Consider the following 13,259-nt stretch of genomic DNA (forward strand, 5'->3'; position numbering starts at 1 on the left):
CTAAGACTTGCACTATGACTCAGTGATTTAAGTCCTCAATCACTAAAACATGTACTATGACTCAGTGAATCAAGTTCTCAATCAATGAGACATGCACTATGATTCAGTGACTTAAGTCCTCAATCAATAAAACATGCACTATGACTCAGTGACTTAAGTCCTCAATCACTAAAACATGTACTATGACTCAGTGATTTAAGTCCTCAATCACTAAAACATGTACTATGACTCAGTGATTCAAGTTCTCAATCAATGGGACATGCACTATGATTCAGTGACTTAAGTTCTCAATCAATAAAACATGCACTATGACTCAGTGACTTAAGTTCTCAATCAATAAAACATGTACTATGACTCAGTGATTTAAGTCCTCAATCACTAAAACATGTGCTATGACTCAGTGATTAAAGTTCTCAATCACTAAAACATGTGCTATGACTCAGTGATTAAAGTTCTCAATCACTAAAACATGCACTATGACTCAGTGATTTAAGTCCTCAATCACTAAAACATGTACTATGACTCAGTGATTTAAGTCCTCAATCACTAAAACATGCACTATGACTCAGTGATTTAAGTCCTCAATCACTAAAACATGTGCTATGACTCAGTGATTTAAGTCCTCAATCAATAACACATGCACTATGACTCAGTGATTCAAGTCCTCAATCACTAAAACATGTACTATGACTCAGTGATTCAAGTCCTCAATCACTAAAACATGTGCTATGACTCAGTGATTTAAGTCCTCAATCAATAACACATGCACTATGACTCAGTGATTCAAGTTCTCAATCACTAAAACATGTACAGTGATTTAAATCCTCAATAATTGGTGTATTTCTTAATCTTAATCCCATTAACACTTTCATGTGAAGTCAACAACAACCCCCTGAGGTAGGGTGCAATGAGATCACATTGACAATCCCTCACTGGCCTTTGACCCCAGATTATGGCGGCCGCAGGGGATTGCTGTATCTCTCCACAGATGGTTTGTGGGAAATAGGAATGGACAGACTGATACCATGTTAATCTTTAATAGCCTATGTGAATGTTGCAGCATAAATCCCATATGGTTTTAAAATATCATACATGGAACAGACCTTAAGCATTTTGCTGCAGGAACAGTCATTCACATCTCTGCAGATAAACATTTTATTTGTTTGTTTTTCATAAGAACTTTAACAATGAAACTGACATTAAGTTTTCTCATACGTGCATCCATCCTTTATTATATGCTAGCATATTCTTTCATACGAAGATGTGCTTTTCTGTCATTCATTATTTGAATATCCAGATGAGAGATCATGTATAACATCTTGTTTTTCAAGCCTAACTCTGAGGACCAATAGGGTGTGTAGGCTTTTGATCCGGCCCACCGTCAAACAAGGTTCATTTTAGGCTTGATAATTATTTGTTGATTATTTGAATCAGGTAGTATTAGCCATCGATGAACCTCAAGGACTATGATTGAAGAGCACTGCTATGGCATGAGATTATGCTGTTCTGGCCTAGGACATTTTATTGCAGTGTTGTGATTCTAAGAACGTCCACAAGGGCGCAGTAATACCCCATGGACTGTATGTTGAATGTTTTTTATGTTGCCATGAAATAGGGTTGTGACTAGATGGAGTACAGCCATGACCCGAAAGTGACTTTTCATAGCAGGTTATGAGAACGTTTTAGCTAACCTTAATTGGTTTCCTAACCTACTACGTTAATTCTCCTAACCTGCTGCGTAAGTTATATTAACATGCTACATAAAAGTCACTTCTGGTCGTAGCTGTACACCACTTAGTCAAAACCAGGAAACAGCCTACTACTAAATCCTCTGTTTCCTCATTTTAGAAACACATCCGGCTAGTCTCGAGGAGTGAAATTTGCCCCTTAAATTAGTTAACGATAAAAAAAGTAGGCCTATACATTTGTTTTTGCATGTGTAAAGTCTGCTGTCTCTAAGATAATAATGTTATTGACCATTTTACTGTTTTCTCAGCTGACTGGTATATCATGTTATGACAGTATATCATGTTATGACAGTGGATTTAGATGCGGAAACAATGTTGATTCAACCTTTTTTTGCCCAGTGGTTAATGTCTACATTTGTTTTTGCCACGTTTATTCTATGACAGACACTTTAACTTTTACATTATATGATGTGAGCTAAACATACAAAATCATTTTTTCCTTGAAATATTTAATTGAAATATTATAGAATTCCATTCATTATGGAGCAGGCTTTCCCAAATTCGGTCGAGGAGTGTTTCTTCAACGGTTGAGTGTGCATGACGGTCAATAAAGTAAGTGAAGAGAAGGGAGGGAGGAGTAATGGAGGGAAAAAATGTCAAGAGCTAAAGTTTGCCCATAGAGTAATTCAACCGATGTTGAGAGACTGTCTAATACTCGCACACTATTTGCTTATTACAAACTAAACTAGCTGGATTTGATTTTTGTCTGTCTGTCTGTCCTCAGAATTGATGGTGTGAAGCTGCCAGACATTGGGAGATACTGTTGTATGGCAACAGTTGGGAGGAAGGACTTGATGTCTCAGGAGGGGCACATTCAGCTGGAGGGTAAAGTGTCCCCTTTCTCGTTTTAATAAAATGTCTGTCTATATTCTACAATATCTTACTGAAATGTCATAATCTTTTCAAGGAATCCCACATTTCTCAGTGAAGCCTCATGATGTGACAGTGGTGGCTACTGTTAGCCTCAGCCTGCAGTGTTTGGCCCATGGGCCTCCAGAAACCAGTCAGGATCATCTGGCTGCAGAACGGAGGACCACTCAACACGATACAGGATCCGGTGTCCCATTCTCCCTCTACTCTGAATATCTCAGGCAAAGACTGTCTTATTTGCATGCCACACGTAGAACGAATCAAAATCAAATCAAATTGTATTTGTCACATACTTTGTAAACAACAGGTGTGGACTAACAGTGAAATGCTGATTTAATGGTCCTTTTCCAACAATGCAGAGTTAAAGATAAAAAAAGAAGACATTTACATAGTGACACGAGCAAAAAGCATTTCTGTTGTTATGTATTGTGTGATGTAAAACATATTTTCAGAGGCAATTCTTTCATAAAAGAGGGTTGAGAAAATCAAAAGCATTCATTATATCACTGACCACCTCTCTGACTGTCACCATTTAGGCCTCAACCATACCAGCAGCTTCTCCTGTGAAGCACACAACAGTAAAGGTGTGGCTACCTCAGCCTCTGGAACTGTGCCGGGTCCGTACCAACAGGGCAGGGGTGCAACAGACATTACTTAACATACTTATCCATGACTATCTCTTTTTCTGTCTTGGAATAGTGGTTCCCTCCCAGGCACAGAAGGTCCAAGTTGTAGAGGTCACCAACTCTTCCCTACACATCTCCTGGGAGCCTGGCTTTGGAGGGGTATATCCTGTCTCTGTGTGTTCTATACAGGTAAGACTAATCCAAGAAACTGGCGTGACTGACTATAGAATAGTCTAGATACAGAGCCAATCTAAAAGTAACTGCTCATGAGTTATACACAGGGTATAAAACATTAGGAACACCTGCTCTTTCCATGACATAGACTGACCAGGTGAATCCAGGTGAAAGTGGTATTAATGTTTTATGCACTCAGTGTACCATGATTGATATTTCAGGCAGCTCCGTCTGGTCCTGACCGCAACACGTTGCGTAATCTCCTGATCCATAATCAGAATGTCTATGTACCACCTGCTCAACACCTGATCCCTGAACTGAAGCCCTACACCTTCTATGATGTGAGCGTGGCTTGCCGTAGTAGTCACGGTGCTTCCCCGTGGACACCATGGGTAGCACTGCACACAGCTGAAGGAGGTAAGCTGTACGCCACGATCTTCTACCCACAACCCATCAGTGTTTATAAAATGATATTACTAAGGTTTTTCGTTATTATAACGTAGATGCAGGGAGTCAGGAAGCAGGTGCAGTTAGTGAGTTTAATAACAACAAACATGGAGCAATACAAAACACGAGAAGTGTTTGACGTGGAAACAAAAACAATACTACCTGATGACTAATTGTCAGGATTTGGCCAGGATTGTTCAGGTTTTGGTCACTAGATGCCCCCATTGTGCTTTTTTGACTCTTTTGTTTTTCCCTTGTTCTAGTTATTAGTTGCACCTGTGCCTCATTTCCCTTGAATGTATTTAAACCCTGAGTGTTCCTCAGTTCTTTGCTCTGGGTTTGTATGTTAGCACCCAGTCATGCTGTGAACTTTTGTTTCGCTAGTTGGATTTTCTTGAGATACTCTGGTTTTGACCTTGTTTATTTTTTATTATTCTTCTGAGGTTTGTTTTTTTCCCTGCTGTTCTTACCACTTTGTGGATTTTCCTTGTGTCTTGGAGGATATAAAAAAAATTCTCTTGGAATTACTTTTGACGTTGTGGATTTATATTTTTGCCTGAAGATCTTTTCCTTTTTTCCTTCATTAAATCACCGTCTCTATTACTGCTGTGTCTGCCTCATCTTCTGGGTTCTGCCGACTATTAGTGGCTCAGTTTACTAAGTGACTGTTTCTCACACCGGAGACCTGAGTTCGTAACCGGGTTGTGACACTAATAACAAGATTGCTATATAAAGGATAAGTAATCAAGGGATTAATGAATGAAGTGTGACCGGTGAGACGAGGTGTACATAATGATGGTTGCCAGGTATGCGTAAAGATGGGTTGCCAGGACAAGTGGTTAGTAGACTGGTGACGTTGAGCGTGGGAGTTGTTAGTTATTTGTATTCACTTCTACATTTCTTAGTCCTTTTGGCAGATGATTTCATCCTGAGTGACTTACAATAAGGGCATTCAGCAAGTGCAACAACACCTATGTGGCAGAGCTCAGACATACAGGAAATATGGGAGGAGCAACGAGAGTCGTCTCAGTTGAGTGACTCGCTGTGAAAGACTATTTGGGAATTGGTTAAACATTCAAGTGTTTTTTGATCAAATAAACTGAAGAGATAGGGACCCGACATTAAATAAAGATTGTCAGTGCTATTCCTCTGAGATGGTAATAGACAGTCAAGTTTGCCAGTAGGAACACTCCTCCGCTCCATCCTCAACAGGCCAACAGGATGACAATGACAAAGAAGGTGTTTTAAATATAAACCTCTATATTGAGCGAGCTGCCTGAGTGAAGGAGGAGGTACTGAGAGCAGGAGGGAAACACATTAAACATGGTCTATTCATGGTTTGGCAGAGGTGGTGCAATCCTGCTGTGTCCATAATGCCACAGTGTGTTTGAATTAAGGCTAGAGGAGCGTTTTTTCTCATGCTTTCCACAGTCTGCAATGTAGACATGCTTGTGAAAAAGGGAAAGAGAGACTTTCGAAGAGAAAGGGGAAACAGCCACTACCACAGTGGTGTAGTGCACATCAACCCATGCTTAACCTATAAATAAGGCGTACATTTTACTTTTATTTAAAATGAAACCGAAAAAACAACATACAAAAACGAACGTAAAGCTACATGCAGTGCAGAAAGCAACTAAACACTAATAAGATCCCACAATCTAAGGTGGGAAAAAAGGGCTGCCCAAGTATGATCCCCAATCAGAGACAACGATAAACAGCTGCCTCTGATTGGGAACCATACTAGGCCAACAAAGAAATAGAAACATAGATTTGCCCACCCAAGTCACACCCTGACCTAACCAAATAGAGAATAAAAAAGTCTCTCTAAGGTCAGGGCGTGACAGTAGTCAGGAAAAACGGCAATTCAATCAAATCAGTAACCAGATTTTAGAGTTGAAATAAAACACCCTTCTTGTGCTGTGAGAATGTAAGTTTGGATTCATTTGATTTGATTAACTACACAATGTTGACTGTGTGGAGGAGAAAAAAAAGACATCGTTCTGGTTCTTTCTGTGCGTTTCTTGTTGCATGCAGTGGAAGACTCATGAATCTGAGGTCTTTGTGTAACCTAACCATTTAGACTATTTACTCTGTCTCTTTATCTGAAGATAGCATGCACACGCATGAGGTGGCACAGATCTTCAAGGTGTGTGTGTGTGTGTGTGTGTGTGTGTGTGTGTGTGTGTGTGTGTGTGTGTGTGTGTGTGTGTGTGTGTGTGTGTGTGTGTGTGTGTGTGTGTGCGTGCTATACTTTGTGTTGTAAATAGAGCACATGTTCCCGACCTCCCCACAAAGATGTACAGGAATATTTTGGAAAGATATGTTATCCCTCTCACCTACAGTACATCTCTCAACAGGAGTCAGAGGTGCTTAGGCAGAGGGAGAGACAGACAGAGGGTTGGAGGGAGAGGGAGAGAGACGGGCTACAGAGTGGAATACCTCACTGCTAACATGCCCCAGGTACACACACACACACACACACACACACACACACACACACACACACACACACACACACACACACACACACACACAGTGTAATGGGTATCTTTGCTGTTGTTCTTTTTCCCTGTCTTAGGCTGTTATGGAGTCAGTTCAGTCTTCTGAGCTAGCTATCCCTCTCTCTAGCCTCCTGGGCAGTGTGTCCCTGAGTGTGAGTGCCTGTACTGTTGCAGGTTGCGGACCCTGGAGCCCAGTCCAATCCCTCAAACAGAAGCACCCTGGTCAGTCTGGACAGAACCGAGGGAGACAACAGGATGTGATGGGTCAAGGAGAAGGGAAAACAGCAGGAGATTCAAAATTAATATTTGAGGGGCTGTGTTTTCTAGGTTGATTTAATCGGTAGCACATTATGGTGTCTGACATACTGTAGCTGACATACCTCTCTTTCCTCTGTTTTAGATGTGTCCCTTCATCAGACATTCTCCTGGCATTGGTGGTATGTGGTCATGGGGATTGCTGTCAGTCTGGCCTTGATAGGGTTCATCGTATATGCAATTATATTGTGACAAAGAGAGACATGCTTTGGGTATGTACCTATAGCTCTCCCTGTACAGTGGTGTAAAAACTACCCAATTGTCATACTTGACTAAAAGTATAGATACCTTAATAGAAAATGACTCAAGGAAAAGTCATCCAGTAAAATTCTACTTGAGTAAAAGTCTAAAATGATTTGGTTTTAAATATACTTAAGTATTAAAAATAAATGTAATTGCAAAAATATACTTAAATATCAAAAGTAAAAGTGTAAATAATTTTTAATTGCTTATATTAAGCCAAATGGGGCGGCAGGGTGGCCTAGTGGTTAGAGCGTTGGACATGTACACTAGCAAGTTCAAATCCCCAAGCTGACAAGGTGACAAATCCCCAAGCTGACAAGGTACAAATCTGTCGTTCTGCCCCTGAACAGGCAGTTTACCCACTGTTCCTAGACCGTCATTGAAAAGAAGAATTTGTTCTTAACTGACTTGCTAGTTAAATAAAGGTAAAAATTGTTTTATATATATATATATATATATATATATATATATACATTTACGGATAGCCAGGGGCACATAACAGACATAACTTCAAATGAAGCATTGGTGTTTAGTGAGTCCTCCAGATCAGAGGCAGTAGGGATGCCCAGGGATGTTCTCTGTTTAGTGAGTCCTCCAGATCAGAGGCAGTAGGGATGCCCAGGGATGTTCTCTGTTTAGTGAGTCCTCCAGATCAGAGGCAGTAGGGATGCCCAGGGATGTTCTCTGTTTAGTGAGTCCTCCAGATCAGAGGCAGTAGGGATGCCCAGGGATGTTCTCTGTTTAGTGAGTCCTCCAGATCAGAGGCAGTAGGGATGCCCAGGGATGTTCTCTGTTTAGTGAGTCCTCCAGATCAGAGGCAGTAGGGATGCCCAGGGATGTTCTCTGTTTAGTGAGTCCTCCAGATCAGAGGCAGTAGGGATGCCCAGGGATGTTCTCTTGATAAGTATGTGAATTGAGCCATTTTCCTATTCTACTAAGCATTCAAAATGTCACGAGTACTTCTGGGTGTAAGCGAAAATGTATGGAGTGAAAGTAAATTATTTCTTTAGGAATGAGGGGAAGTAAAAGTAAAAGTAGTCAAATATAAATAGTATTTTTTTTAAATTAAGTGCTTTACACCACTGTCCCTGTATCACTTTGTTCCATTGTTTTTCATTACTGTCAGATGATTCATTTAAACCATCTGTGTGTGCAACAGGAAGACATTTTACCCTATGAGGAACGCTGGTGGGGATTTTGTGGTGAGATACAGTGCAGAACGCACCTACAATCGGCAGTCAAATGAAGCCACATGTGAGTTGCCATGCCAGTGACATAAGAGAAACAGTGCAGGATGAGCAGATATATTAGTTATTTAAGTGAATGATTGGAATCAAATGATGTGTCGTGCAGGGTGAGAGTTCAGGAACAGATGTTGAGGCTTGGATTTCATCCTGTAATTATCCCAGGCCCTTAAGAGGCTTAGATCCCCAGATACACCCCCTGACTAACTTACTCTGCAGGGGAGTTTGGCTCTGTCCTAGAAGGGCTTCTGGTGCACCAACAGACTGTCCTCAAAGTAGCTGTGAAGACCATGAAGAGTGAGTGATCAGACAGTGTCAGTTGCCACCATAACTCTCCCATATTTTACCTGAGTCACCTTCTCCTCCCCTTCTCTTAGTTTCCATCTGCACTCGCACTGAGATGGAGGACTTCCTCGAGGAGGCTGCTTGCATGAAGGAGTTTGACCACCCCAACATCATGAGACAGACTGGGTCACTTGTCACAAATGTGAGCAAGTTTCTGATAATGTTGTGTTACAAACTCCTAACCGTTTGACTGGATTCCTTCTTTAATTCCCCATCCTCCCTGTAGGGGTGTGTCTGCAGGCAGCAGAGAGAGGAGGCTACCCCTCCCCTGTATTCATCTTGCCCTATATTTTATTTTACCTTTATTTAACTAGGCAAGTCAGTTAAGAACAAATTCTTATTTTCAATGACAGCCTAGGAACAGTGGGTTAACTGCCTGTTCAGGGGCAGAACGACAGATTTGTACATTGTCAGCTCGGGGGTTTGAACTTGCAACCTTTCAGTTACTAGTCCAACACTCTAACCACTAGGCCACCCTGCCACCCCTATATGAAGCATGGGGACCTGCACAGTTTCCTGCTCTACTCTAGACTTGGGGACAATCCTTTGGTCAGTTCCCTTCACTCCCAAACAGATCGTAAAGTTTTTGTTACACAAATACATTTTAGCAGTGGCCTTTCTCCTTTTATGCATTTTCCATTTGTGCTGCTGTATAGCACCCCCTGTTGGAGAGAACTGCCTTATCTAATCCTCCCCGTCTCCTCTCCATCAGTCCCTGCCTTCTCAGATGCTGGTGAAGTTCATCGCATGGGGAATGGAATACCTGAGCAACAAGAGAGACCTGGCAGTGCAAAACTGAATGTGAGGATTCTCACCTCTCTTTTGTCAATGTGTTCCACTCTTTCTCACACAATCTCTTCAATATTTTTCTGTGAAAGTCTTGCATGTTGAGTGATACAAGTAACAATACAGTGTTTATTATGTTGTACATATCTGTCCTGCAGGCTGAATGAGCATATGACTGTCTGTGTGGCAGATTATGGCCTTTCTAAGAAGATCTATAGCGGGGGACTACTATAGACAAGGACGCATTTCAAAGATGCCAGTGAAATGGATCGCCATCGAGAGCCTGGTAGACAGACTTTACACCACCAAGAGTGATGTGGTGAGATATCCTTCCTGACTTGGTCTGGCTACATGATGTACTCCATGTACACCTCTGTATTCGTGTTTTAAAGTCCTTCGACATACAGTGCATTCAGAAAGTATTCAGACCCTTCAGATAGAGGGAAAAAAGGTTTTTAGACATTTTTGCAAAACAGAAATACCTTATTTACATAAGTAATCAAGTTAGTATTAAGTAAGTACGTAAGTATTGAAGTAACAAGGACTAAATACAAGTACATTTGTGACAGTTGCTTATTATCTCTCTCTCTCTCTCTCTCTCTGAGTGGTCGTAGCCACTCGGGGGCAGACGCCCTACCCTGGAGTGGAAAACAGTGAGATCTACGACTACCTTAGGTAGGGCAACCGCCTCAAACAGCCCCCTGGCTGCCTGGACACCATGTGAGTTTCTAGTTCTGGATCTGTACACATAAATCCTTGAATAGTATGAGTTGGTTCACTGAATTATCATTATTTGCTGGTATACAGTAGAGGCAACGTAACCTTCGTGGAGTACCTGAAATTGTGTTTATTTTTTCTCATGTTGTATAAGCCTCAGTCATCCCCTCCTCTCCTTCATACTGTAGCTACTTCCTGATGTTCTCCTGCTGGCTGCTGAGTCCTAAGGACTGCCCAGGGTTCCCCTCTCTGCGCTGTGACCTGGAGAAAGCCCTGGAGGAGATGCCTGAGCAGGAGGAGGCAGATTACCTGCTCTATGTCAACATGGAAGAGCCCTCAGGCTCTCTGTTAGGGGCCATTGGGGGCTGGGAGCCCTTTGGACTGCCTTACCCGTCCTACTGGAAGAACATGGGCAATCTGGAAACAATCCAGGTGCATCATCATAATCATCATGATCATGCAGAACGCTATGTTCTCTGCCCTCAGCACGAGGCCCAGCCCTATCTCAATGACTCTGTGGACAGCCCTCAGCACAAGGCCCAGCCCTATCTCAATGACTCTGTGGACAGCCCTCAGCACAAGGCCCAGCCCTATCTCAATGACTCTACGGACAGCCCTCAGCACAAGGCCCAGCCCTATCTCAATGACTCTACGGACAGCCCTCAGCACAAGGCCCAGCCCTATCTCAATGACTCTACGGACAGCCCTCAGCACAAGGCCCAGCCCTATCTCAATGACTCTGTGGACAGCCCTCAGCACAAGGCCCAGCCCTATCTCAATGACTCTACGGACAGCCCTCAGCACGAGGCCCAGCCCTATCTCAATGACTCTGTGAACAGCATGAGCTGGATGGCCTCCTCTTCGAGCATCACTTTTCAGCTCCAGGCATCCCACTCCTCCACTCTCCTGCTGGACGGACAGGTCAAGGATGGGACCGTAGGGTGTTCAGGCAGTGAGGCTTAGAGAAAATACACAGTGACTACCAGTGGTTGTATAGAAATACTGAAAAATGTGGACTGAAATTCACTTTTTATTGAAATACTGTTGTGTAGTCAAATGAACAAGCTCTAAAGAAATCATTGATTTGTTGTGCACATACACTGCAGTAAATTATTATGTGCAGCCCCCCATCACATGCTAAATATCTTCCCAATATTAAGTTTAGAAATCAAATCACCTAATTCATTGGCAGCGACTGTGTGTTATAAAATGGTATAATCATCTACTGAAAGAAAGCTACATCAAACTGCAAGTGCATCAATACCTTTTAATAAACCAATGAACAAACTCATTAATAAACCAATCTTTGTTTTAAGAACACAAAGTTGTGAGTTCTTGTAAACTAAACAATGTATTGGATACAATAATGCATTCATAGTGTTCACAGACTAGAGTCGGCATTAAAAAACATTGAATAAACTAAAAACGAACAAATACACAATCACTAGTTACTACGTTAACAGCACAGTAACCATAATTAGTTCTATTGAGAAAAATAAGAATAATCAACATTATTATTAATCATTAAACAGAGACAGAGAAGGTTTCAGGAAAAGCTGTAGTGTTTGCAACACACATGTTGTCAGTTGAAAAGTAGCAGTTGAAGAGCATTTAAAGAAAGTGTGGCACTCAACACATTCAACGTACTGTATGAGTGGTTTTAGAGCTGTTCCAATGGGATGGAAATTCAAGCGGAATAGTCAAATATTATCAAAGAGATTGTTGTGTCATTAGTCTCAGAGTGCATTGTTTTAAAGGAAAAATCGATGTACTCTGTGACTATCTCCCACGTAGTCACTCCAAACGACCACTCAGAGAGAGAGAGAGCGAAAATAAGCAACTGTCCCAAATGTTGTACTTGTATTTAGTCCTTGTTACTTAAATACTTACTTAATAATTATGTAAATTAGGTATTTCTGTTTTACATTTTTTATGGAAGTACCAGCCACTATACTCTAGTTGGGCCTGTAGTAGAAAGTAGTACACCAATGCAACTAATAAAGTTTGTTCAAACGATTTAGACACTGAAATTTGAAATTTGTATTGTCTACAAACACAGACAAACAATGTGCACCGTGTGTGAGAGATGACATTGTTTGAAATATGTCATTGTTATTGCTACATATGCATTTCAGTATTTCCCACATCCATTCACCCATTTCAAGAATTGACATGGTAACAAACACATCTTCTAAATGCAGTCATTTAGTTTGCATGTGTTTGGCCTATTTGAACAAGAGGGACAAAAGCCCTCTTTTGGTCTAGCACTATAAATGTGCCTTCACCCTGGTCTGTACATTATAGTACAGCTATTTCAGTCTGGTTTAGTATGGTTACAGTATAGTACAGCTATTTCAGTCTGGTTTAGTATGGTTACAGTATAGTACAGCTATTTCAGTCTGGTTTAGTATGGTTACAGTATAGTACAGCTATTTCAGTCTGGTTTAGTATGTTATTAAACCTACTAATTGTAGTAGTACATTACAGTATGTTATTAAACCTACTAATTGTAGTAGTACATTACAGTATGATATTAAACCTACTAATTGTAGTAGTATGGTTATGCAAGCTGATCCTCATATTGCTTTCTGAAACAGTCGCCAGCAGGGAAGAAGTCCCACGCTCGCTCCTGGTACATCTTCCACACATACGACTCCTGCAACAGAGGACAGTAGGATAGAGCGTGAAAAGAAGAGACAGCCAATTGAAATTAATGGCGAGGAATTTGGTGTCACAAACAGAAAGACTGACAGACAGACTCACCTGGCCAGTGTGCTCCGTCTCATCTTTGTTGATGAGGTACATTAAGAAGAACCTGCAGAGGACAGACAGGCAGCTCATTGTGATGGCTGATGGACATGGACACACACTGTTGACTGCCTGACAGGGAGAACACTCACATGTAGTTGGCCAAGTTGTGTTCCTCTAGGGTGTGGGTCTCGAAGCCGTGAGGCGTCGTATCAAAGTAGTCGCTTCCAATTCCACAGATGAAGCACTTGGTCTACAAGGATCAAATAAACAGAAATGATAGACAAGATGCTGGTATGTGCATAACTATCTGACTCACTCACGTAAAACTGAGGAAAGCAATAAAATAAATGAATTCTACCTCCATGTCTTCCTTAACCTGCTCCTGTTGGTCTCTGAGCTCTCCGAAGGCGTCAATGATCAGACCTGTAGGTAGCACACAAACTCACAGCCTCACTGGAGAATGGAATTATGACTAGATATCTCCTTCCATCC

At 41.6% G+C, this 13,259-nt stretch overlaps 2 protein-coding genes across 4 annotated transcripts in view; one reads left to right on the forward strand and one right to left on the reverse strand.

Moving 5' to 3' along the window:
• The first annotated feature begins 1,871 nt into the window (after positions 1 to 1,871).
• On the forward strand, positions 1,872 to 10,979 carry LOC112231248 (activating signal cointegrator 1 complex subunit 2 homolog). 3 transcript variants are annotated; one of them, XR_006080666.1, is made up of 11 exons: positions 1,872 to 2,300; positions 2,473 to 2,573; positions 2,656 to 3,433; positions 3,640 to 3,835; positions 6,223 to 6,325; positions 6,444 to 6,893; positions 8,084 to 8,178; positions 8,546 to 8,655; positions 9,226 to 9,314; positions 9,458 to 9,618; positions 9,914 to 10,189. XR_006080666.1 is itself a non-coding variant. In XM_042311168.1 (8 exons), the coding sequence occupies exon 8, from the start codon at positions 10,215 to 10,217 to the stop codon at positions 10,977 to 10,979; it is 765 nt and encodes a 254-aa protein (XP_042167102.1). In that variant the 5' UTR covers positions 6,195 to 6,325; positions 6,444 to 6,893; positions 8,084 to 8,178; positions 8,546 to 8,655; positions 9,226 to 9,314; positions 9,458 to 9,618; positions 9,914 to 10,019; positions 10,205 to 10,214. The 3 variants fall into 3 exon arrangements, 2 of the variants coding, with proteins under 2 accessions (XP_042167102.1, XP_042167103.1); XM_042311168.1 differs by lacking the exons at positions 1,872 to 2,300; positions 2,473 to 2,573; positions 2,656 to 3,433; positions 3,640 to 3,835 and adding an exon at positions 10,205 to 10,979 and having other exon boundaries at positions 6,195 to 6,325; positions 9,914 to 10,019; XM_042311169.1 differs by lacking the exons at positions 1,872 to 2,300; positions 2,473 to 2,573; positions 2,656 to 3,433; positions 3,640 to 3,835; positions 6,223 to 6,325 and adding an exon at positions 10,205 to 10,979 and having other exon boundaries at positions 6,413 to 6,893; positions 9,914 to 10,019.
• A 290-nt stretch (positions 10,980 to 11,269) lies between these two features.
• Positions 11,270 to 13,259, reverse strand: part of LOC112230654 (ryanodine receptor 1-like) — an 80,467-nt gene continuing 78,477 nt past the window's right edge. Inside the window, exons 93-96 of the mRNA XM_042311219.1 lie at positions 13,126 to 13,190; positions 12,917 to 13,017; positions 12,780 to 12,831; positions 11,270 to 12,672 (exon numbers count right to left, since the gene is read on the reverse strand). Of these exons, the coding sequence (XP_042167153.1) occupies positions 12,577 to 12,672; positions 12,780 to 12,831; positions 12,917 to 13,017; positions 13,126 to 13,190 (314 nt within the window). The 3' untranslated portion in view covers positions 11,270 to 12,576. The remainder of the gene's footprint in view (positions 12,673 to 12,779; positions 12,832 to 12,916; positions 13,018 to 13,125; positions 13,191 to 13,259) is intronic.

Source organism: Oncorhynchus tshawytscha, linkage group LG33, assembly GCF_018296145.1.
Source record: "Oncorhynchus tshawytscha isolate Ot180627B linkage group LG33, Otsh_v2.0, whole genome shotgun sequence".
In the NCBI taxonomy this organism is placed as follows: Eukaryota; Metazoa; Chordata; class Actinopteri; order Salmoniformes; family Salmonidae; genus Oncorhynchus; species Oncorhynchus tshawytscha.